Source organism: Nomascus leucogenys, chromosome 24, assembly GCF_006542625.1.
Source record: "Nomascus leucogenys isolate Asia chromosome 24, Asia_NLE_v1, whole genome shotgun sequence".
NCBI lineage: Eukaryota > Metazoa > Chordata > Mammalia > Primates > Hylobatidae > Nomascus > Nomascus leucogenys.
Window position 1 is genome coordinate 17871085 of NC_044404.1, and position 25945 is coordinate 17897029.

General features: G+C 44.5%; 1 protein-coding gene across 1 annotated transcript; it reads left to right on the forward strand.

Moving 5' to 3' along the window:
• Positions 1 to 21572: 21572 nt before the first annotated feature.
• On the forward strand, positions 21573 to 25638 carry ACTL8 (actin like 8). Its single transcript, XM_003279529.3, has 2 exons — positions 21573 to 21939; positions 24341 to 25638. The coding sequence occupies exons 1-2, from the start codon at positions 21592 to 21594 to the stop codon at positions 25091 to 25093; spliced, it is 1101 nt and encodes a 366-aa protein (XP_003279577.1). The 5' UTR covers positions 21573 to 21591; the 3' UTR covers positions 25094 to 25638.
• The last annotated feature ends 307 nt before the right edge of the window (positions 25639 to 25945 follow it).

Here is a 25945-nt window from a genome sequence, read left to right on the forward strand (position 1 = left end):
TAATTCTTGCACTTCTGTGCTAAACTTTGTTCTGCCTAAAAGTACTTATAAAGCTCTGTGTGCCAGACTGTGTTGTAGGTGCTTTGTAAATATTTACTTTCTTAATCCTTATGACAGCTCTATAGAGTTAGACACTATTTATTATCTCCTCCTTGCAGATGAGACAAGACACAGAGAAGTTAATTAATTTACTCAAAGTCACACAGCTGGTCTGGCCCATCTCTAGCATTTGCAGTACTGGGGAAGAGTATAAATGGACACACAGATACCAGTTCTAGATATTTAAAGCTGGAAAACAAGATAACAAACTGTTAAATAAAACATCTATCCTCTTATCTGAGAAATATACGTTGATAAAGATAAAATCTACAAGATACCAAGATGGCCAAATTTAATGATTATTGCACATTTTGGCATTCCATTGTAAGTCTGAGATGGTTGGATGAGTAATAGTCATACATAACTCATAAATTACGTATTCCATAAAATTTTTCTTGCCTTCAATAAAATAAATTCTGATGTAATCAAGATTTTCATGTAGTTTGTGTTCTATTATAGTAGTGATATAAAAGATTAAAAATAAAACATAATTATGCTCAAAGCATACAGAATTAAACTTTTACCACCTAGAAGTGAAAGCAAATGTAAAAAAAAATTCCTGAAGCTTTCAAAAAGTTTTTCATCTAAAATTGAGAATTATCTGTAAACATTAAGAAGCAAAATACAAATCAGTATGAATTTTAAAATTAAATGTATTTAAAACTGAAATTTATTCATGCTTTGAAAATACAATGTTAGCATTCGGTGTCCATCTAGTTGCCAGCATAAATCATTGGTCTCATGCTTTTACCCTTATAATATCTACAGATGGGTATATGAAGGGTCATATGAATTGTTCAGGGTTTCAAAATGTTCCCAAGCTGCAGTGTAGAGCTGTCGTGAACGCTGTTCTAATTTAGCTAATTCGCATACCTCTACTACCCCAATGCGGAGCATGAGGAGAAACAAGAAAATGGATGCCCTGCGTTTCTAGGAAATGATTCTTCATTTCGTGGGAATCTATTGTAGGAGTGCTAACAGGAAGATTTGATAAGTTGGTTAATTTGTCTTTTCTCTTACCGAAGTGCTTTTGCAGCTCAAATCCTCCCTGCACCTCAGAGCTGTGCCCTCCTTCTGTCGGCAGCACTACATACAACCAGCTTCCATGGTGTGTGGATTCAGGCTGCTGTTTGTTTCTATGAAGTTGAGCCGGGGCTGCTGGGCAGTGTTTCCCTGGGCCCTGAATGGTATTAGTCATGAGGGTGGACGTGGAGTCAGGAGTTGCATTGTGCCGGCGCTGAACAGCAGACCCTGGATGAGTGTGTGTGTGTGTGTGTGTGTGTGTGTGTGTGTGTGCGCGCTGGAGGGCAGTGGTGCACATATTTATCAGATGATGGGGCTTAGGGCAGGATCCCCTCTTACCTGGGCTGAAAGGAGTTACTACCGCGGGTAAGGAACGGAGCTGGGGTGTGACCTCAGGCTGCCTGATTCGAGTCATATCCCCGATCATAACATCATGTCACTTTCTCTACCATATTGTCTTTAACTCTTAGACTTAGCTAGCTGATACTTTATTTTGCAGAAAAGATATCTTCAAACAGTTAGTGATGGCTGGGCGTGGTGGCTCATACCTGTAATCCCAGCACTTTGGGAGGCCAAGGCAGGCGGATCACTTGAGGTCAGGAGTGTGAGACTGGCCTGGTTAACATGGCGAAACCCCATCTCTACTAAAAATACAGAAAAGTTAGCTGGGCGTGGTGGTGGGCACCTATAATCCCAGCTACTCAGGAGGCTGAGGCAGAAGAATCGCTTGAACCCAGAAGGCAGAGGTTGCAGTGAGCCGAGATCGTGCCATTGCACCCCAGCCTGGGTGATAGAGTGAGATTGTTTCAAAAATAAAAATAAAAATAAAATAACAAACAGTGATGGTTTAGCTGTGTGCCCATCCAAATCTCATCTTGAATTGTAGTTCCCATAATCCCCATATGTTGTGGGAGGGACTTGGTGGGAGGTAATTGAATCACGGAGATGGTTACCCCCATGCTATTCTCGTAATAGTGAGTGAGTTCTCACAAGATCTGATGGTTTTATAAGGGGCCTTCCCCCGCTTTGCTCGGCACTTCCCCTTGCTGCTGCCATGTGAAGAAGGAGGTGTTCGCTTCCCCTTCCACCGTGATTGTAGGTTCCTGAGGCCTCCCCAGCCATGCGGAACTGTGAGTCAATTAAACCTCTTTCCTTTATAAATTATCCAGTCTTGGGTATGTTGCCCAGACTGGAGTGCATTAGTAGTACAGTCTCGGCTCACTGCAACCTCCACCTCCTGGGTTCAAGTGATTCTCCTGCCTCAGTTTCCCGAGTAGCTGAGATTACAGATGCCTGCCACCTTGCCTGGCTAATTTTTGTATTTTCAGTAGAGACGGGGTTTCGCCATGTTGGCCAGGCCTGTCTCGAACAACTGACCTCGGGTGATCCATGTACCTCGGCCTCTTAAAGTGCTAAGATTATAGGCATGAGCCACTGTGCCTGGCCCGTGGGTATGTCCTTATTTAGCAGCATGAGAACGGACTAATACACCTGCCAAGGGTATAAGTGGGGAGTGAGAGTGTGTGCCGCATAGGTCATTCCTGACTTAAATTATCAAATTCAGCAGAAGGTCCCTACGATTGTAAAGGCAGACTGAGTGAGCGAGGGAGAGTGATAGGGAGTCTAAGCACAGAGCAGGACTTTTGAGCCAGCAGGACTCAGTTCATATGTCAACTTTGCCAATTTCCATCACTATGCCTCTGGACAGTTTATTTTTCTAATTCTCAGTTTTTGTATCTGTAAGTTGGAAAATTGTGTATACACTTACTTCCTAGGGTCCTCATATGGCCTAAGTGACATCACATAAGAACCCTAAGAATTCTGTCAGGAATCTAACCTACCCAAACTGGCTCAAAGAAAACAAGGAAACTGATCGATTCAATGAATTTAAAGCCCCAAAGGTAGTTCATGCTTCAGGGGCAGTTTGATCCAGAAGTTCACGGTGATGTGCCCTGGCCGTATTTCTCTGTGACATTCTTGGCCCTGCCCTTCTCCACAGGCCTGCCTCTTCCTCAGACTATAGTGGGAAACAGTAAAGGCTGTGGTGGTCTCAGAGCTGACACCCACCAGCTGAACACGAGCAAATGGGTCTTTGGGGGCCTCGTGTGATGAGGAGTGAGAAAGCCTCTTTCCCAGAAGCCCTTAGTTAGTGTCTCTTCTTCTCATTGGCTTGAGTTGGGTCACATGGTCCTCCCTGAACCTTCACTTTGTCAAAAGGTTGGGCTGCACCCCTGAGCTGAGAGTGAGGTGAATACATCCCATCTAGGCCACAGGCTGACATGGGGAAAGGGCAGGTCCAAAGTAAGACCTGGGTGCTGTTGACTGGGGAGGCAACGAGGACACAGGGACCCAGCAAATGGCTGCCCCTGACCATTGCAGCCACCTCTCAGCTGGTTGTCCTGCTTCCATCTTTGTCCCCGTTTTATTTATTTTTTTTTTTGAAACGGAGTTTTGGTTTTGTTGCCCAGGCTGGAGTGCAATGGTGTGATCTCGGCTCACTGCAACCTCTGCCTCCTGGGTTCAAGCGATTCTTCTGCCTCAGCCTCCTGAGTAGCTGGGATATAGGCACACACCACCAAGCCCAGCTAATTTTTGTATTTTTAGTAGAAACGGGGTTTTACCATGTTGGCCAGGCTGGTCTCGAACTCCTGACTTCAGGTGATCCACCCACCTTGGGCTCCCAAAGGGCTGGGATTACAGGTGTGAGCCACTGTGCCCGGCAGTCCCCATCTTCTATCCTCAGCCCAGCAGCCAGTGCCATTCTCCTAACACATGGGACAGACGGGACCCGCCTCCTCTCTGCTTAGAAACCTTCAGTGGCTTTCCATCTCCCTAGGGACCAAAGCCATATTCTTTACAATTTCCTAACAAGGCCCTAGATGCTCTGTGTGCCTCACGCCTCCAGGACCTCACTTCCTCTCCCTCCAGCTCCCTTCCAGCCACATGGGGATGCGCCCACTTCAGGGCCTTTGCATTTGCCCAGACCTCTGCCTGGAATTCTCTTCCCCAGATGTCTGTGTGCTTCCTGCCCTCACTACTTTGGGGTCTTGGCCAACTGGACCTCCTCAATCTAAAACAGGAACTCTTTCATCTTCTGTCATCTTCTGCCCCTCACAAGTCTTGGCTTTATTTTTCTTTATAGCCAGTGCTTTATAAAATAGATATATTTTCTTTTTCCTTTTTCTTTTTTTTTTGAGATTGAGTCTCCCTCTGTTGCCGAGGCTGGAGTGCAAGGGTGTGGTCTCGGGTCACTGCAACCTCTGCTAGGTTCAAGTGATTCTTCTGCCTCAGCCTCCCGAGTAGCTGGGACTACAGGTGCGCGCCACCACGCCCAGCTAATTTTTGTATTTTTAGTAGAGACAGGGTTTCACCATATTGGCCAGGCTGGTCTCGAACTCCTGACCTCGTGATCTGCCCGCCTCAGCCTCCCAAAGTGCTGGGATTACAGGCGTGAGCCACTGCGCCTGGCCAAAATAGATGTATTTTCTAACAGACGTAGAGACATGCATACACACCCTCCACTCCAATGTCAGCTTCCTTAGGGCAGCCACTTGTCTTGTTCATGGCTGCATCTGCAGAGTGTCTGATACATAGAAGGTGCTCAGTAAGTATTTGCCGAGAGCTGTAACTCTAACCCCACTGCTTCTTCCTAACGGCACACTGAGGGTCTCCTCTCTCTCACCTACGTGTCCACTCTTGTCCTAGGGACAGGCTGGGAGGCCGTAGGGACAAGATGTCACCTACCCTGATGATTTGTGATATGTGTCCTGGACATTGGTGTATCTACTCCGGTCCTTGGGAGTGGCTGATTAAAGGCACCATCTTCCTGCTTCCTCCTTTTCCTCCTCTTTCTAGGCTGCCAGGATCTTATTAGCCCTGTTTACACGGCCGGGATGTCGAGCGATTAATTTTTAATGGCTTGGTTTATTGCATGTTTGAATGGTTTATTGAGTAATTCTCACATTTAAGTGATTAATTCTCCAGAGTTCAGAACGACCGGTTAGTTTTACATTAATGGGGGTTTCTGAATGCCAAGAGACGATCAATCAATCCTTCCTGCCAGGGAGAGTAATGTTAAGATACCTCAAGGTACAGTGAGGTTAAGAAAAGGCATAATTAAAACCCTGTCCTCCCCTCATGCAAATTTGATGTCTTTCTCTCTGTTTCTCCTCTTTCTTCTGGTACTCCCCCTGTTTCTCAGTACAGCCCTCCCTGAACCCGGTTGCTCTTTAAGAGGCGTGATTCTCCCTCTGTCCCTGGAGGCTCTGACTTCCGTGGTAATGAGGCCCAGTCCAGCTGCTGCTGGGAGTGGGACTTGCTTAGCACTTGGTCCCCAGGGAGGGGACTTTGGAGCAGAAGGGGCCTGTAGCGGAGGTTCCTGATTTGCAGGGAAGTTGGGCCACATCCACAGGATACAATGTCCGGCCACACCTTGTAGCTAGACAAAGCCCAGGTGGGCCTCAGGAGGATGTCCGCACAGGGAGCAAGGGAAGGTTTTGGGATGGGGTTTTGCCTTTGGATTCTTCCGCAGAGCCCTGCGGCCTGCTGCACTTTGAGCAGGAGAGAAGTGGGAGCTGCTTTTGCATCTGCATGAATCTCCTGTTATTACTGTAGCAAATTACCAAATGCAGTGGCCCAGCACAGCACAGATTCATTATCCTGCAGTTCTGGAGGTCAGAAGCACGGGATGCGTCCCACTGGGCTACAGTCAAGGTGTTGTCAGGGCTGCCTCCTTTTGGGGGTTCTAGGGAAATATCCATGTCTTTGCCATTTCCAGCTTGTGGAGGCCACCTGCATTGCTTGGCTCATGGCCCCTTCTTCCATCTTCAGAGCTGGCAGCGTTGCTGCATCTGCACATCTTTCTCTGACTCTGGCCATACTCTTCCACATTTAAAGGACCTTTGTGATTACTGTGGGCTCATATGGATAATCCAGGATAATCTTTGCCTTCTCGAAGTCAGATGACCAGTAATCTTAATTCCATCTGCAGCCTTCATTCCCCTTAGTCTTGTAATCTGACATAGTCACAGTTTCCGTGGATTAGGGCATCAGAATCTTTGTGCTTTGGAGACTGCAGCATTGACAGGATGAGAAACAGGATGGCTGACAGGTTGGGGGCACAGACCCTGGAGCCTGATACCCTGGGTTCAGTCCTTGCTCAGCTCCTCAATAGCTGTGGGGACATGGGTAAGTTTCCCAACTGTGCCTCAGTTTCCTTATCTATGAAACTGAGGCAGATGATAGTAGTGATCTCCTAGAGTTGTGCTGGGGAAACGAGGAGTGAAGTAGTTAGCCTGGTGTTTGGATCATAGCAAGTACGCCGTGTTACGTATGTTTATTGCAGCACTATTCACAATAGCAAAGACTTGGAACCAACCCAAATAGCCATCAGTGATAGACTGGATTAAGAAAATGTGGCACATTTACACCATGGAATACTATGCAGCCATAAAAAAGAATGAGTTCATGTCCTTTGCAGGGACATGGATGAAGCTGGAAACCGTCATTCTCAGCAAACTATCACAAGAATAGAAAACCAAACACCGCATGTTCTTACTCATAAGTGGGAGTTGAAGAATGAGAACACATGGACACAGGGAGGAGAATATCACACACCGGGGCCTGTGGGGGGTGGGGAGCTAGGGGAGGGATAACATTAGGAGAATTACCTAATGTAGGTGACGGGTTGATGGTTGCAGCAAACCACCGTGCTATGTGTATACCTGTGTAACAAAATTGCACGTTCTGCACATGTACCCCAGAACCTAAAGTATAATAATAAAAGTATGCCGTGTTAGCAGCAGTAGCAATGCTGATACCCATAAAATGAGATGGAAACTGGAATGATGTTGCCTACTTCAAGAGGTTGTCTAGGATTCACTGAGAATGTGGATAGAAGTGCTACGTGGAAAGTTCCTTGCAAGATGTTTACAATCACAAAGCGATTCATAAGGGTCGCCAGTGGAGTCTTGATGAACAAACTCTGGAGAGCTTGTGTGTGCAAACATTGCACAGACTTGAGGGACACAAGACCCCAGATACACGTGAACAGGAGGCAGATGGCAATAAGAGCTCAACAGACCAATGTGAGTGAACATACTAAGGTGTGTACCCTTTTTCCTTCAAATGTTATTGTTAATCCTTTCATCTGTGAAAGATAGTTATTCTCATCTGAAGACTATGGTTTAGAGAGTTGCTTAACCACAGGCCACATAATTAATCATGGCAGTGGTTAAGAGCTTGGGCTGTGAACCCACAGGTACGGATTTGAATCTTGACTACACTCAAAGGTGGGTGGCGTGGGGCCAACTCTGTCACTTCTCTAAGCCTCATTTCTTCATCTATAAACTGGCAATGATACTATGCCCTCATCATTGGGTTTTTGTGCAGAGTAAATAAGAGAGATACTGTGTGAGAAGTACTATACCCAGTGTCTGGTTCTTAGTAAGTGTGCTCAGCAAGGGTTCTGCATTCGTGGTGGTCTGTGGAGGAATGAATTCCTGTTTGCAAGTTGTCTGATGTTAGAAGCTTTATGGAGTGAAGGTTTGGTGTGGATCTTGAAGCACTGAGAGGCGTGATGGAAGTGAATTTTAGGCAGAGAAGAGATGTAGAAAGGACAGGATTCTCCAGCAGCAAACATCCCAGCGTGGCTTTAGCTTCAGGTGCATGGAGAAGATGGGGAAAGTTGGCCAGAGCCTGGTGGGCTTTGTGTGTCAAGCTAAGTTTAGGTTTCATCTTGTTGGCAGTGGGAGCTGTTGAAGAGTTTGGAGAAGGAAAGTAACCAGAAGCCTATAGAAGAAACCCATGTTTTAGGGACACGGGAGTGCAGCCCATATGGAGCTGTCATGCCGCCAGCAAACCAATGTATTTTTAAAAATTTATTCATTCAACACAAACTGATTTAACAAAAATATGCCAGTTACGTGGTAGAGATGGGGAAGTAAAATACAAATATGAACTTGTCTTCCTGGAGCCTACGTTCTGGTGGTGTTTGGGAGAGGTAGACAACAGCCAGCAAACACACAGCATAATTATGTATGGTAATAAGTGCTATGACAATAATAAAACTAGTCAATGCAATGTTGGCTTGGAGTTGAGTGGTCAGGAAAGGCTCCAGATCTCACTCAAGCTAAACAAGAGTGATGAGAGCTGGTTTTTGGAAGGGCTAGCCAGGGGTTCCAGACAGATGGTAAGGCAAACACAGGGGCTGAGGAAGGAAGAAGCAGGCTGTGGTCCAGGGCCAGAGAGAAAGGAAAGGCCGTGGCCTGTTAGGAACTAGGCAACAGGAGGTGAGCAGCAGGCAGGTGAGCCAGTGAAGCTTCATCTGTGTTTACAGCCGCTCCCCATTGCTCACATTACTGCCTGAGCTCCACCTCCTGTCAGATCAATGGTGGCATTAGATTCTCATAGGAACGTGAACCCTATTGTGAACTGCGCATGCGAGGGATCTAGGTTGCGCGCTCCTTATGAGAATCTAATGCCCGATGATCTGTCAGTGTCTCCCATCACTCCCAGATGGGACCATCTAGTTGCAGGAAAACAAGCTCAGGGCTCCCACTGATTCTACATGATGGTGATTTGTATAATTATTTCATTATATATTGCAATATAGTAATAGAAATAAAGTACACAAGAAATGTAATGTGCTTGAATCATCCCGTAAAGCAACCCCTACTCCAGGTCTGTGGAAAAATTATCTTCCACAAAACCAGTCCCTGGTGCCAAAAAGGTTGGGGACCGCTGATACAGTGTCTAGATTTAATTGTAGTTTGTTTTGATTTTATTCAACTTTTTCTTCCACTGGATTATTCCCATCAGCATAAAACCTTAATACATTATTTCTCCTCTTGAACAAAACAACCAAAACCTCCTGGGGCCCCAATTCTCTTCACAATCTACTGTTGTCTTTCTTTGCTTCCTTTCAGAGCAGAGCTCTTCAAAGTTGTCTCACTGTCTCCCATATCTCTCCCCCCATCCTTTCTTTTCCTAAAAGCTTTTCATTTAGAGAAGGTCCAAGAATAGTTCAATACGCTCTCCAATATCCATCATATATATTCACTAGTTACTATCTTTTGACCCCATTTCCTTTGACACCTTTTCTATCGACACATGCTGGGATTTTCTTGATCTATTTGAAAGTAAATCTCATGATATTTTACCTGTAAATACTTTTTTATGGATCTGCTTAAAAATAAGAATATTCTCTTTGAAAACCACAACATAGTGATCAAACACAGGAAATTTAACATTGAAAATATAACCCATATTCAAATTTTACCATCTGTCCCCAAAATGTTCTTTAGAAAATTTCACCTTAAAATTTCATGCGGCGAGACTCGCTTTTTTTAATGTATAGTTCTCAGTTCTGATAAATGCATGCAGGCACGTAACCACTCTGGCAATCAAGATATGAGACAGTTCCATCACCTCCAAAAATTCCTCTGGGCCTGTGTAGTTAACTCTTCTCACTGCCCCAGAAACGACTGATCTGTTTTGTTACTATAGTTTTGCCTTTTCCAGAATATCATATAATTGGGAATATACAGTATGTAAGTCTGGTTTCTTTCATGTAGCATAGTGATTTTGACAATCACGGATGTTGTCGTGTGTATCAGTAGTTTGTTCCTTTTCATTGCTAAGTAGTATTCCATTGTATGGATGTACCACAGTTTGTTTGTTCATTTACCAGCTGAAGAACATTTGGGTTGTTTCTAGTTTTTAGTGATTATGAATCAAGCCTCTGTAAACATTGGTATAAGGGTTTTTGTGTGAACATAAGTTCTTATTTCTCTGGAGTACATAGGAATAGGATTACTGGTTTGTATGGTAGGTATATGTTTAACTTTAAAAGAAACTCCTAAACTGTTTTCCAGAGTGTACACTTTTATATTCCCACTAGCAGTGTATGAGAGTTCCAATTTCTCCATATCCTTGTTAGCTCTTGGTATTGTCCTTAAAATTTTATGGTTTTAATTTGTTTTTCTCTAGTGACTAATGACATTTAGCATCTTTCCGTGTGCTTATTTACCATCTGTGTAGCTTATTTGATGAAGTGTGAAAATCTTTGGCCCATCTTTGGAAGTGAGTTGTTTGCTTTCTTATTATTGATTATTAGTAGGTCTTTATATATTCTGGATACAAGTCCTTTAGCAGATGTGTGATGTGTGACTTGCAAATAGTTTCTCCCAGTCTTTGGCTTTTCATTTTCATTATCTTGATAGTGTCTTTCAAAGAGCAGAATTTTAAAATTTTGGTGAAGTCCAGAATATTAACTTTTTCTTTTATGAGTGGTACTTTTGATGTTGTACTTAAGAACACTTAGATGTTCTTAGATCTAAGGTCACAAAAATGTTCTCATGTTTTTTGCAGAAGTTTTATAATTTTCTGTTTTATATCTATATTTTACAGATCCATTTTGAGTTAATTATGTTTTTTTTAAATAAGTGAGGAATGAGTTGAGGTTATTATTTTTACATGGAGAGGTACAGTTTTTCCAGCACCATTTGTTGAAAAGACTGTCTTTTTATCACTGAATTGTCCTTGTACCTTTGTCAAAATCAGTTGATTAGATTTGTATGAGTCTATTCTTGGACACTCTATTCTTTTCTACTGATCCATGTGACTGTGCTTTTACCAATCTCACATTGTCTTGATGACTGGGTTTTCTGTCTTTTTTTTTTTTTTTTTTTTTTTTTTTTTTTGAGACAGGGTCTGGCTGTGTGGCCCAGGTGGAGTGCAATGATCTGATCCCAGCTCACTGCAGCCTCTGCCTCCTGGCTTGGCCTCCCAAGTAGCTGGGACTACAGGCGCATGCCACTGAACCTGGCTAATTTTTTTCTTTTTTTTTTGTATTTTTAGTAGAGATGGGGTTTCATCATGTTGCCCAGGCTGGTCTCGAACTCCTGAACTCAAGTAATCTGCCTGCCTTGGCCTCCCAAAGTGCTGGGATTATAGGTGTGAGCTACCACACCCAGCTCTATCTTGATTACTATAAACTTATAGTGGGCCTTGAAATCAGATCGTGTGAGTCTTCCAACTTTGTTCTTTTAAAAATTGTTTTGGCTATTCTGATTCCTTTGCCTTACTATATATACTTTAGAATCAACTTGTTGATATCTAACAGTAATCCTGCTGGGATTCTGAAATTTTGATTAGGATTGAATCTATAAAGCAGCTTAGATAGAAATGACATTTTAATGATATTGAATTGTCTAATCTGTGAACATATCTATTTTTTTTCCTTTTTTTTTTTTTGAGACTGAGTCTTACTCTGTCGCCCAGGGTGGAGTGCAATGGCGCGATCTCAGCTCACTGAAACCTCCGCCTCCCGGGCTTAAGCAATTCTCCTGCCTCAGCCTCCCAAGAAGCTGGGACTACAGGTGTACGCTGCCACGCCCTGTCAATTTTTTTTTTTTTTTTTGTATTTTAGTAGAGATGGGGTTTCACTGTGTTGCCTGGGCTGGTCATGAACTCCTGAGCTCAGGCAACCCACCCGCCTCAGCCTCCCAAATGGCTGGGATTACAGGCCTGAGCCACCACACCTGGCCATCTCTCTATTTAGGTTTTCTTTGATTTATTTCATCAGTATTTTTGTAGTTTTAAGCATATTTAATGTTTTGTTACATTTATACCAAAGTATCTTTCTCATAATTTTTGATGTTATTGTAAATGATACTTTTTTAAAGAAACACTTTTCAGCTATTTATTGATAGTATATAAAATATGATTGGTTTTTAAAACATTTAACTTGTATCTTGTGACTTAGTCAAACTCACTTATTAGTTCTAGGATCTTTTTTGTAGATTCTTTGGCATTTTCTACTTAGACAATTATGTCTTCTGCAAATAGGGATAGTTTATTTCTTTCCAATTCATGTGTCTTTTATTTCTTTAGTCTTGCCATATTGCACTGGTTTAGGACTTCCAGTTCAATGTTGAATATGCGTGGTGAGAACTGACATCTCTACCTTGTTCCCATTCTTAGGGAGAAAGCATCCCGTTTCTCACTATTACCTATGTGAGTTGTAGGTGTTTGGATATTCTCTTTATCAGGATAAGGAAAGTCTCTCTGTTCCTAGTTGTTAAAAATTTTTATGATAAATGCGTGTTGAATTCTATCCATTGATTTTTTTGCATCTGATGAGATGGTCATGTGGTTTTTCTTTTTCAGTCTGTTACTCGTTTGAATCATACTGATTTAAAAATATTGAACCAGTGTTGCATTCCTGGGAGAAGCCCCATTTAGTCATTGTGTGTTATTCTTTTTATGTATTACTGGGCTTGCCAAAATCTTATTAAAGAATAATATATCTTCATGAAAGATTTTGGTTTGAGTTTTGTTTTATTTTGTAATATCTTTGCTTTTGGTTCAAGGTAATACTGGCCCCACAAACTGAGTTGGAGTGTGTTGCCTCCTCTTTTGCTTTCTGGGAGAGATTGTGTACCGTTAGTATTATTTCTTCCTTAAATGTTGGGTAAATTCTCCAGTGAAACCATTTAGACCTAGAGTATTCTTTGTTGAAGGTTTATAACTAAAAAGTCTATTTCTAATAGTTATATGGCTATTTAAATATATATTTCTTCTTGATTGAGCTTTGGTACTTTATGTCTTTAAAGGATTTATCTATTTTACCTAAATTGTCAAAGTGTCAGGTAGAAAGTTGTTCCTAATATTCTCTTGTTATCCTTTTCATGTCTGTAGAGTCTGAAGTGATGCCACCTCATTCCTGATCACAGTCTTTTGTGTCTTTTCTCTTTTTTCTTAGTCTTTGATCTTTTCAAAGAACTAGCTTTTAGCTTTTGGCTTTATTGACTTTTCACTATTTGTTTTCCATTTTCAATTTCAATTACAGTCATTCACCACATGACATTTTGATCAACCACAGATGGCATATATGATGGTGGTCCCATAAGATTATAATACTGTAGTTCTACTCTACCTTTTCTATGTTAAGATACACCAATACTTACTGGCTGGATATGGTGGCTCATGCCTGTATTCCTGGCCCTTTGAGAAGCCAAGGCAGGAAGAACCCTTGAGGACAGGCATTCAAAACCAGCCCGGACAACATAGCAGACTCCATATCTACCAACAAAACAAAACAATACATACAATTATGTTACAGTTGCCTACAGTATTCAGTACAATAACATGCTGTACCAGTTTGTAGCATAGCAAGACTCCATATCTTCCAACAAAACAATACATACAATTGTTACAGTTGCCTACAGTATTCAGTACAATAACATGCTGTACCAGTTTGTAGCATAGCAAGACTCTATATCTACCAACAAAACAAGACAATACATACCATTATGTTACAACTGCCTACAGTATTTAGTACAATAACATGCAGCACCAGTTTGTACCACAGCAAGACTCCATATCTACCAGCAATACGTACCATTATGTTACAATCGCCTACAGTATTCAGTACAATAACATGCTGTACCTGTTTGTAGCATAGCAAGACTCCATGTCTACCAACAAAACAAGACAATACATACCATTATGTTACAGTCGCCTACGGTATTCAGTACAATAACAAGCCGTACCAGTTCGTAGCTTAGGAGCAAATGGCTATACCATACAACCTAGGTAAGTAGTAGGCGATACCATAACTTTGCTTTCAATGGCCATACATATTTTGAGAGGAGAAAAATAGACTTTATAATTTTTTAAGTATTTACCGTTTCTGTTTCTCTTTCTTCATTCCTGAGTGCTAGATTCAGCATTATTTTCCTTCAGCCTGAAGAGCTTTAATTAGCATTTCTTTTTAAAGTGGTTCTGCTAGTAATTTTCTTAGTTTTCCTTCATCTAAGAATGTCTTATCTTCATTCCTGAAAGATTTTTTTCTGGGTATAGAATTCTGAGTTGATACCTCTTTTCTTTCAGTTCTTTAAAGATGCCTGACTGTCTTCTGGACTCCATTTTTTTTTTCCCTGGTGGGAAGTCTGCAGTCATTCAAAGTGATATTCACTTATATTTAGTGTTTTATTTTTCTCTGGATTCTTTGAAGATTTAAAAAAATATTTGGTATTCAGCAGTTGGGTTATAATGTGGTTTTCTGGATGGTTTGCATGGTTTTCTTTGAATTTATTTTCTATGGGGTGTGCTGAGCTTCCTGGCTTTGTAGATTTGTCTTTGACCAAATTTGGGAAATTTTTAGCCATTATGTCTTCAAAACTTTTTCTGAGCCAATCTTTTTCCTTTCACTTTGAAACTTCAATGACATGAATGTTAGATCTCTTTATATTGCCCCACAGGTCTCTGAAGCTTTGCTTAGTAAATTTTTTTCTCTCTGTTTTTTAGATTGAATAATTTCTATTGATATTTGAAAATCCCCTTACTCATTCCTCTGTCCTCTACATTCTATGGAGCAGAACTTTTCCTTGTTTTTATTTTATTTTTTATTGTAAATTGAGAATTTACAGTTGTATAAATGTATGGGGTACAACATGTTATAATTTATGAATACAAGGTGGAATAAGTAAATCAAGCTGGTTAACACATCCATTACCTCTAATCCTTAACATTATTTGTGATGAGAGCTTTCAAAATTTACTGTCAGTGAATTTGAAATGTACAATACTCTGTTATGAACTATATTCACCATGCTATACAATAGAACTCAAAATATTAATAGCTTTTTTTTTTTTTTTTAAGACAAGGTTTTACTCCCATTGTCTCTAGGCTGAAGTGCAGTGGTGCAATCTCAGCTGTCTGCAAACTCCGCCTCTTGGGCTCAAGCAATCTTCCCACCTCAGCCTCCTGAGTAGCTGGGACCACAGGCACACACCACCACGTCTGGCTAATTTTTTTGTATTTTTGGGAGAGATGGGGTTTTACCATGTTGCCCAGGCTGGTCCCAAACTCCCAAGCTCAAGCGATCCACCCGCCTTGGCCTCCCAAAGTGCTAGTATTACAGGTGTGAGCCTCTGTGCCCAGCCTAAAATATTAATAGCTTTTCAGGCTAAAAATATTTGAGCATTATGCTGTGAGACTCTGTGTTCTTTTAACATCCTGTGGAGAACGTTTATTTGGTTATGTTTTAGACTTCAGTCACCCCTGTTACACGCAGCCTGCAACTCCGTCTTGCCCTTTGTGGGTGGTGATTCTGCTGTGAGTTCAGTACAAAGGCCTGTGCTCTACTGCCTTGGGTGTGTCCCAGCCATGCACAGGTGAGCTGGGACCTGTGCCCGTTCATATATAGAATCTGGGGAATCCTTTCTCTGACTGGCTCCCATTTCTTCAGTATTCTTCCCCAACTCTTTGAGTTGCATAGGTTCCTTTTCTTGGTCTTATGTCCAGAGAGACAGGATTTCGCTCAGTCTTGGCTGTGCTGGAAACTTGTCTCAGGTCAAAGTTTGAGAGAAAACAGGAAAATAAAACAAATAGGAACCTCACCCTCTGCAGGTTGCTTCTCCGAGTTTTGATTCTCTTCAGTCTGCCTGTTATTTTTTTCACTCATTGTCCTTAGGTAGTTGGGTTTTTTTTGTTTTGTTTTGTTTTTCATTTTTTGTTTGTTTTTTTCATTTTGTCCAGATTTTTAGTCCTACTCAGTAGGAAGGAGGGCTGAAGGAGGAGGCTTACTCCATCCTGGTGAGCATCAGAAGCCTGTGGTAATGTACCTTAATGCCATTTTTTTTTTTTTTTTTCTGATCTGGGATCAGAAAATGTGCATGATGTTGGCTGCCATGTCCTTCAATTTTGAACACTTCTTTAATGTTTCATTGTTGTGTATGCTGTGATATTTTTGCAGAGCCTGGGCCAGTTTGGTAGAATTGCTCTCAATCTCTCACCCTTTCTTGAATCAACCTTTTCAAGCTTTTTCTCACCTCTTCAATGGACATGTTTTAGCCAAGGCTGCTGGTAACTTCCATGTTGCTAAATCCAATGGATAGTCCTTTGTTTTCCTCCTAATTTCTCACCCCATTCGATTCTTCCCTTCTTGAAATACTTTCTCTGCTTGGCCCCGGGACACTGTTCCCTCTGGGTTTCTCGCCCTCCTCCCTGGCTATTCTCACTCAGTCCCCTTTATTGGTGCCTTGCCAAGGCCTGGCCACTAGACCTTAGAGGCCGTCAAGCACAAATCTTTGTCTACACTACATCTCTTCATGATCACTTCCATCCCAACCACTTTTCTTTTTTCTTTCTTTCTTTTTTTTTTTTTTTTTTTGAGATGGAGTCACTCTGTCACCCAGGCTGGAGTGCAGTGGCATGATCTTGGCTCACTGCACCCTCCATCTCCTGGGTTCAAGCAATTCTCCTGCCTCAGCCTCCTGAGTAGCTGGGATTATAGGTGCGTGCGACCACTCCTAGCTAATTTTTGTATTTTTCAGTAGAGACGGGGTTTTGCCATGTTGGCCAGGCTGGTCTCAAACTTCTGATCTCAGGTGATCCACCTGCCTTGGCCTTCCAAAGTGCTGGGATTACAGGTGTGAGCCACTGTGCCTGACCTCAACCACGTTCAATTCCATCCATTCAGGAACTCCCAATTACACCACTAGGTCAGAGATCTTTACATATATTTAATAGGTACCTCCAACTTAACATGTCCCAAATAAATTTCCTAATTTCCTCCCAAATGCCAAACTGATCCCCCATGGTCTTGTCCATCATAGTAAATGGATACTTTATTCTTCTAGCTTTTCAGGCTAAAATTGTGGTGTCTTCCTTCATTCTTCTCCTGGTCTCATATTTCAATCTATCAGCCTTACTTAGGTATATCCAGAATCTGATTACCTTGCACCCTCTTCCTGGCCACCACTTTAGCGCAGGCTACCCACACCTTTCACCTCCTGTAATCTTTCTTCTGCTCTCTGCAGTCTATCCTTTCTATTGGCCGAAATGATCCTTTCACAAGTGAAGTCAGATCATGCCATTCCTCTGGCCAAGCCCCCAGCGGCCTCCCACATCTGCAAGCATAATACAGAGGCCTGCAAAGCCCTTCTCAGACCTCCAGTATCCTCCCTCCACTCACCGTGTCCCTGCTACGCAGGCCTGCTGGCTGATCCTAGAACTCATCTGACCTTGTCTTCCTCAGGGCCTTTGCACTTGCTGTTCCTTTGGGGTGGAATGCTTTTCCAGGTATTCACGTGCCTTATTCCCTCACTTCAGTTTTCTGCTCAGATGTCACCCTAGAAAGAGGCCTTTGATGACTGCTCTGCTTAAAATGACATTGTGCCTCTGTGCCTCTTGAGTTCTCTGTCCTTACCAGGTTTTCTTTTTCTCTGCTGTACTGATCTTCACTGACATGCTGTGTTTGATTTCGTGCTTATGGACGTTCTTTCTTAGTAGAATGTAAACTCCAGAAGGGGAGAAATCATGCCAGCCTAGAACAGGTTTTATACCTAGGTAGATGCTTATGTGGATTTGTAGAATTGGTGGCTCAGTAAAAATGCTTCTGAGTATACAGATTTTATCTCTGTCCTCAAAGCTGGCTCCTTGAAGCCATCCAAACTTTCTTTTACAGTCATGTGCCAGGGGAAGGATGGCCCCTGCCTCCCACCCTCCTCCTCCCAGGTCAGGTCACTTGGGCCACCAACCTGGAGTCCTCTCCCATCCCCTACCCTTGCCATGCACACCTTGTTTCACAGCCACAGTGGAGATCGCTCTGCCAGTGTCTCCTATGACACCACATGCCAGGGTCGAGAAGCATTTATCAGTCACCTGCTCTCATGGTGCGGAGGGCGTTGTCGGCAGCAGAGCCTGCTTCCCGGAATGTCACGCAGGCGGCCAGTTCACTGTCACTCTGGGTGATTGAGTGTGAGGAATCTATCACTCAGCCTGCCAGGAGGCGAGGCAGGAGGGCCGGTCACCACAGCTCCATCTCCGCGCTCCTTCTTGGCTCTCCCCAGGTCTATGTCAGAACTGATTAAAGGCAGAAAAGCCTGTTCTCTGCCCCGCAGGCGGTGACAGCAGGGAGCCGCTGGCCAGGGCCAGGCCACTGCTGTCATGCTCAATAGTGATGGGTAGATGCAACTGCTGTCCAGAAACGGAAGCGGAGCAGATAGCTGGGGGAGCGACAGCCCCAGAATGCTGCCTTCGGGCTGAGCTGCCTTTCCGGAGGCCTGTCTTACAGGAAACACCCACGTACAGTCTAGGCACCCAGTCTGCTGTCTGTCTGACAATTTGTATTCTGCAAGATGAGTTCATACACCTTTCATTGAATATTCCCACACCTGCTGGATTTTTCCCTTAAAATTTTTTTTTTTTAACTAGGGCCAGGTGTGGTGGCTTACACCTGTAATCCCAGCACTTTGGGAGGCCTAGGTGGGCAGATTGCTTGAGCCCGGGAGTTTGAGACCAGCCTAGGCTGTTGCCTAGGAAAATTAGCTGGGCGTGCATGACTTGCACCTGTAGTCCCAGCTACCCAGGAGGCTGAGGTGGGAGGGTTGCTTGAGCCCAGGAGACTGAGGCTGAAGTGAGACGCGATCGTGCCACTGCCCTCCAGCCTGCGCAAGAGCGAGATCCTGTCTCAAAAAAATAATCTTTGTTTTTACTAAAAGTTTACTCTAAAAATAATATAATTGTGGGAATTTAACAAATGCATACAGAAGTGTGCCCAGCTCCACAAACAACATAGTTCTGTCATGGCCCCAGATTCTGCCATGACCCCTCTGGTCATCCCCTCTCACCACCTGGCTGCCAGTGGCCACTGATCTGATTTTGGTCCTTACAGTTTTACCGTTTCCAGAATGTCATGGGAATTGAGTCATACGGTTTGTCGTCTTTGGGGTCTGGCTTCTTTCGGCCTCAGGCATTTGAGATTTATGCACATATTCATGTTATGGGGTGTATCGGTTGTTCATTCTGTTTTATTGCCAGGTAGTATTCCACTGAATGGAGATTTGTGTATTCATTCCCTAGCTGAAGTACTTTGGGTTGGTTTCTAGTTTTTGGCAGTTAGGAATAAGGCTATCTGGCTACTATACATATGTGCATAAAGGTTTTTGTGTGAATGTATGTTTTCATTTCCGTTGAGTAAATACGTAAGAGTGGAAATGCAGGTCATATGGTAGGTGTGTGTTGAACTTTTTTTTTTAATGGAGTTTTGCTCTTGTCACCCAGGCTGGAGTGCAATGGTGTGATCTTGGCTCACTGCAGACTCCACCTCCTGGGTTCAAGCGAATCTCCTGCCTCAGCCTCCCCAGTAGCTGGGATTACAGGCATGCGTCACCACGCCCAGCTAATATTTTTTGTTTTTGTATTTTTAGTAGAGACAGAGTTTCTCCATGTTGGTCAGGCTGGTCTTGAACTCCTGACCTCAGGTGATCTGCCCGTCTTGGCCTCCCAAAGTATGTTGAACTTTTTAAGAAACTGCCACACCATTTTCCAGAGTGCTAGTGTCATTTGCCATTCCCACCAGCTGTGCACGGGATTTCCAATTTCTCCACTTCCTTGTCAGCACTTGGTAAGGCTGGTCCTTAATTTCAGTCATTCTAATAGGTAGGTGTATAGAAATATCTTGTGATTTTAACTGGCATTTTCCTAATGAGTAATGATGCTGAATACCTTTTCATGTGTTTATTTGCCATCCATCTATCTTCTTTGGTGAAGTGATTCTTCAAAGCTTTTGTCCATGGCTTGTTTCTCCTATTACTGGGTTTTGAAAGTTCTGTATTAAATATATGATTTGTAAGTATTTTCTCCCAGTCTATGGCTTGTCTTTTCATTCTCTTTATAGTAAATAGCGTCTTTGGAAGGACAAAAGTTCCTCAATGTGATGAAGTCCAGTTTATCAATTTGTTGTTTTGTGGGTCAGGTTCTAATGTTCTAAGGAAACTTTGCCTTCGTGGTTTCTCCTAGGTGTTCTTTTAGAAGCGTGAGAGTTTCAGGTTTTACATTTATTTCTATGATCCATTTTAAGTTAATTTTTTGTAAGGTGTGAGGTATGGGCTAAGTAAGGTTCTTTTTTTGGTATATGGACATCCAATTGTTCTTTGCTATTTGTTGTAAAGACTATCCTTTCTCCATTTAATTATTTTTGGACCTTGTCAAAGAGCAAATGACACTTTTTTTTGTGTGTGGGTCTATTTCTGGACTTTCTGTTCCATGGATCTATGTTTGCGACTATTCCTTTTTTTTTTTTTTTTTTTTTTTTTTGAGATGGAGTCTCACTCTGTCACCTAGTCTGGAGTGCAGTGGCACAATCTTGGCTCACTGCAACATCCACCTCCTGGTTTCAAGCGATTCTTGTGCCTCAGCCTCCCGAGTAGCTGGGATTACAGGCGCACCACCACGCCGGCTAATTTTTGTACTTTTAGTAGAGGTGGGGTTTCATCATGTTGGCCAGGCTGGTCTTGAACTCCTGACCTCAGGTGATCTGCCCGCCTCGGCCTCCCAAAGTGCTGAGATTACATGCGTGAACCACCGTGCCTGGCCTTGACTATTCTTTTACCAGTACCCACCTACATTGTCTTGGCTACTGTAGCTTTTTAGTAAGTCTGAACATCAGGTAGTGACCATACCTACCTTTTCAGCAGGGGGGCTGCTGTTCTCCCCACTTTACAGATGAAGAAACTAACCACAATCATGGAATCTTCCTGATAGTCTCCTTTATCATCAAGTGTTAGATGCTTAGCTCATATTTAACACCTAATGCCTGATGCCTCGCATGCTTGATGCTCAGGACATCGCCTCTGCAGTCTGGTTTGGGTTTGACTCTTAGTTCTGTTTTTGTTAGTTGTATACCCCTAGGAAAGTAATCTTACCCCTCTGTGCCTCAGTTTCTTCATCTGTAAAGTGGACATCACCTGCCTTATACATCATGGCAAATATTAAATGAGTCCATGTATCAGGTGAAACCATGTGAAATTGCTGATCTCTGACCATTTTCACAGACACAAATGGCAGTTTTACCTAGTCCAACCTAACACGCAAAGTGTTCCTTGTAGTACTGGAGAAAGGCTATGTTCTCCAGAAATGGTCTCTGTAGCTGCTGCCATGCTCACTAATACAATGTCTCCTGCTGCTGCTGTTGCTCTGACATTGTTATTACTGAAGGTGGTGGCTCTGAGGCTGATGTTTCATGTTCCTTGTGCCCTCTAATCAGGCAGCCAGTGTCTGCAAGGACTTCCCAAGTGGCAAGCTTCTTGCTGAGTCTGCAAAGAGTAAGCCAACCCTTTGCAGAGTTGGATTGTGGGGCAGAAGTGCTCACCTAGCAGGATACATGTGTGTGCAAAGTGCAGCGGGAGAAGCTGAGTGGGCAAGAGGGGTGGGGGCCACTTCCTGGATGTGGCCCATTAAGGGAGCCTGGTAGGATGGTTGGGAATTTGGGATGGGGAGAGTGTTCCAGGCACTGGTAGTGGCTTGTGTAAAGGCTTGGAAGGGGCAGTGGACAAGCTTCAGGGGGCCCTGAGGTTTGACTGTTGGGTGGAGGGGGAAGCTGCTTATGGTGGCCTAGGCTGCCTGCACAACTAACCCCATCCTTTGCATCCACAGGTCCCACCCACCTCTGCCTCCACCATGGCTGCAAGAACCGTTATCATTGACCACGGATCTGGCTTTTTGAAGGCTGGCACGGCCGGCTGGAATGAGCCTCAGATGGTCTTCCCGAACATCGTGAACTACCTACCGTGCAGGGAGAACCCTGGCCCCAGCTATGCCCGGAGGCGTGTGAGCCTGGGCATCGACATTTGCCATCCTGACACCTTTAGCTACCCTATCGAGCGGGGCCGCATCCTTAACTGGGAGGGCGTGCAGTACCTCTGGTCATTTGTGTTGGAGAACCACAGACGGGAGCACGAGGTCCCCCCTGTGATCATCACGGAGACCCCCTTGAGGGAGCCTGCGGACCGAAAGAAGATGCTGGAGGTGAGGCCTGCCGGGGCCTGCTCCCACTCGGGAGCGGGAAACAGACTGACACTATGTCTGGACTGATTGGGCACCAGGAATTCTGCTTTTTAAGATAAATTGCCAGCCGGGTGTGGTGGCTTATGCCTGTAATCCCAACACTTTGGGAGTCCCAGGCAGGCAGATTGCTTGAGCCCAGGAGTTCAGGACCAGCCTGGGCAATATAGTGAGACCTCTGTCTCTACAAAAAATACAAAAATTAGCCAGGCGTGTTCCCAGCTACCTGGGAGGCTGAGGTGGGAGGATCACCTGAGCCCAGGAGGTCAAGAATAGAGTGAGCTGAAATCACGCCACTGCATGCTAGCCTGGGCGACAGAGCAAGGCCCTGTCTCAAAAAAAAAGGCAACAAATTGCCCCATAAACATTTCCCAAGAGCCCAGTGAGTGCCTGGTGTGCGGCTAAGCAAGGGAGCTCACGGAGGCCCCACCTGCAGACGGACATGCAGCAAATTACGTGCTTGGTGGAAAGGGGGTTACCAGGGAGACGTGGGATATTTGCTTATGGATTCCATAATTGCTGATATAGGCCATGTTCTGGCCCTCAGAGAGCTTCCATGAAGGGGTTAACAAATAGTTCTAGGTAGTGATGAGTTCTAGAACCATAATGAAATGGGATCATGGTGGACTGTTTGGGGTGGGGAACCTGTTTGAAGAGAGTGCTCAGCAAGGGCTTCTCTGACGGAGGTGATTTCAGCAGCAAGAGTGGCAAGAGGCAAGTAGGATGGTGAGGTTGGCGGAGGCTGGTCCTCGTAGGCCTGGTAGGCTGTGGGGAGTGCTTGGATTCTACTTTAAATCAAGGATTGGCAACCCAGTGAGCCAAATCCGGCCCACCACCTATTTTGTAAATAAAGTTTGTTGGAACATAGCCACACACATTCATTTTTATGTTATGTGAGACAGAAAGAGAGAGGAAAGAAAAAAGAAAGTATGTTCATTGCCTGGTAGGTAAAGCCCTATTATTATTTTTTAAATAAAAACTTTCCAAACATGAAGACAAAACAGGAATTCTGATATTTAGGGTTTGGCAGAGTGTGCTTTCATACGACAGCATCTGAGTTAAGTCGTTGCAGCAGAGACTGTTTGAGACCATACATCAAGTTAAAGTCTAAAATATTTACTATTGTAGGTTTGCTAGGTAAAATACGTGATGCCTATTTAGACTTGAGTTTCAGATAAATGACAAATAATGTCTTAGTATTTAAGTATGTTTCATATTGCATGGGGCATACTTACACTACAACACTATTTATTATTGATCTGACATTCACATGTAACTGGGCATCCTGTAGTTTTATTTGCTGCATTTGGCAACCCTTACTGTCTATCCCTTTACAGAAAATGCTTGCCAGCCACTGCTCTAAGTGAATAGGAAGTTCCTGGGGAGTTTTAAATGGAGAGTTTTAAATGGGGGAGTCGTATCTGATTTTCTATTTGAAAAAGAGGACCTTGGCTGCTATTTTGAGAAATGGCTGGTGGGGGGACAATTTTCTGAGAGTAGTAACGGAGGGAGCTCCCTCCCGCTGAGGGGAGATGACGGGCTTGTGGGGGCTTGAAGAGGTGAGTAAGTGGCTGGGGCCACTTACTTCATCCTGAAGCGTTGACTGTTAGGATATTTCTGCTTCTATGGGATTAGAACCTTGGGGAGGCTGCCAGAGCTGAGGAATGGGGGGCAGGGGGGCTTTGTAAAGATTCAGGGGGTGAGGGGCAGGGGAAGAAAACCGGCCCAGGGACTCTGGCAAACCCTAAATACCAGAATTCCAGGTTTGTCTTGACGTTTGTAAGGTTTTTATTTTAAAAAAAAGAAAAAATAAGGCTTTTCCTGCCAGGCAGTGAGCATCTTTTCCCTTTTTTTCTTTTTTCTTTTCTTTTCTTCCTTCCTTTCCTTTTTCCTTTGTTCTGGGGTCTTTTTTCTTATCTGTCTTATCTTTCTTGTCTGTCTGTCTTTTCTAGTCTTCCTCCATTGTTTGGAGGCAATGGTGAATATACAACACTTGTTTCTTTTCTAATCTGTTCTTCCTTCTTCTAAAGAGGCGGTTCAGGCTGCACATGTGACCCGTGGCCATGTTGCTCCTGCAGCCAGTGTCCCAGAACCATTTCTTGCAGCCACAGAGCTCTTCTCACCTCTTCACCGAAGTGGTCTTCTGAACGGCCACGACCAGACAAGCTCCTGAGGGCAAACCCAGCTCCGCTTCTCATCCTCCAGAGCTGCTGCATTATCCTCAGTGCATGAGCTCCAGGGGCCCTGGGTGCAGCATCCTGGGGCAGCCTGAGAGTCCCCCGAGGACGTGGCTCTGTGCTGACTTCAGCTTTGACTGCTGAGCAGGCTGGGGGAAATGCACTGAGTGAATTCTCCCTTGTTGCAGATCCTGTTTGAGTTGCTGCATGTCCCATCGGTCCTCCTGGCCGACCAGCTGCAGATGTCCCTGTATGCCTCTGGCCTCCTGACCGGAGTGGTGGTTGATTCTGGCTATGGCCTGACCCGCGTGCAGCCTTTCCACCAGGGCTGCCCTTTGCCCGCCAGTGGCAAGACGCTGGAGTTCGCCGGCCAGGATCTCTCCGCCTATCTCCTCAAGAGTCTCTTTAAGGAAGATTGCGATAGACGCAGCCTGTTTCAGCTGGAGACAGTCGCCGTGACTCAGATGAACAAGTGCTACGTGCCGCAGAATCTGGGGGAGGCCCTGGACTTTCGTGAGAGTCAGCAGAGTGGCTTGGATGAGAGCAACACCTATCAGCTCCCAGACGGCTCCCGCGTGGAGCTGACCCCCATGCAGCGGGTGGCTCCTGAGATGTTCTTTAGCCCGCAGGTGTTTGAGCAGCCAGGGCCCAGCATCCCACGGGCCATCGTGGAATCCGTGGAGTCCTGCGAGATCTCCCTGCGCCCCCTGCTGGTCTCCCACGTGATGGCCTGCGGGGGCAACACCCTCTATCCCGGCTTCACAAAGCGCCTGTTCAGGGAGCTGATGGGGGATCATGTCTCCTCCACCAAGGCCACGGTCTGGGGGGGTTCCAATAGAAACTTCAGTGTCTGGCTAGGAGCGTCCGTGGTGGCTCACCTTTCTACCTACCAGTCTGAGTGGATGTCCCGAGAGGAGTATGGTGAGCATATGAGGATGTGACCCTACTGGCTCACTCCTGAGAACGGGCTCCTGTTAGATGGGCATGGGTGGATTAATTTTAGCAAAATGTTCTGGGTTGGGGTAGAATGAGGTGGGGTGGGGTGAGCTGGCTTTGGAATTCTGGGGACATGAGGGTATTTTTTAGGTTCTAAGGTTTTATCTTGTTGCAAGAGTGGGACCTACCCAAGGGGGAAGACAAGATGTCATCCTTGGAAACTCTGCAGGGGACAGTTTTTCCAGGGTGGCCTATCATTGGGGTATGAGTGGCTGACTGCCATCTCCATGCCTGAGAGCCACTGGTTTTTCACTGGCATTTCCCCTGGTTTGTCTCATTCTTCTTGGTTGAGTAGGTTTTAACTGGGGTAACACTCCTGCTAGGAGTCTCAATTAGTTTTGACTAGGGGATGGGGGGACAGTTGACATTTCTGGTCCTACAGGCCCTTTCTGGCCAGGGAGGCATTGCTGCAGGTGAGCCTGGGATGCCCTTGCCACCCGTGTTTGGATCTTGTTTTATATCTGCAAATAAATAGCTTGTTTGGAAGCAACGCTGGCTCCTGTGATGGATGGGGGTAGGGTGCACAGCCTCTTGGGGAGACTTAGGGAGTGTCAGTGTGAGAGAGCCAGGTGGGGGCCAGGGCGGGCTCTGAGGTGTCTGGGGCCTATGAACAGTGGCTGCCACCGAGCAGAATAGGCAAGGGTCTGGACCCCGTGCTCTTTCACTGCCACATTCTATCCATCCATCCCAGATGTCCCAATATTCTGTTTAAAGTTTCCCTTCTTACTCGTATTTGTTTGGTATATATCTGATGAATATTCAAGTACCTAGCGTGTTTTAGGAGCTGTGCTGGACCC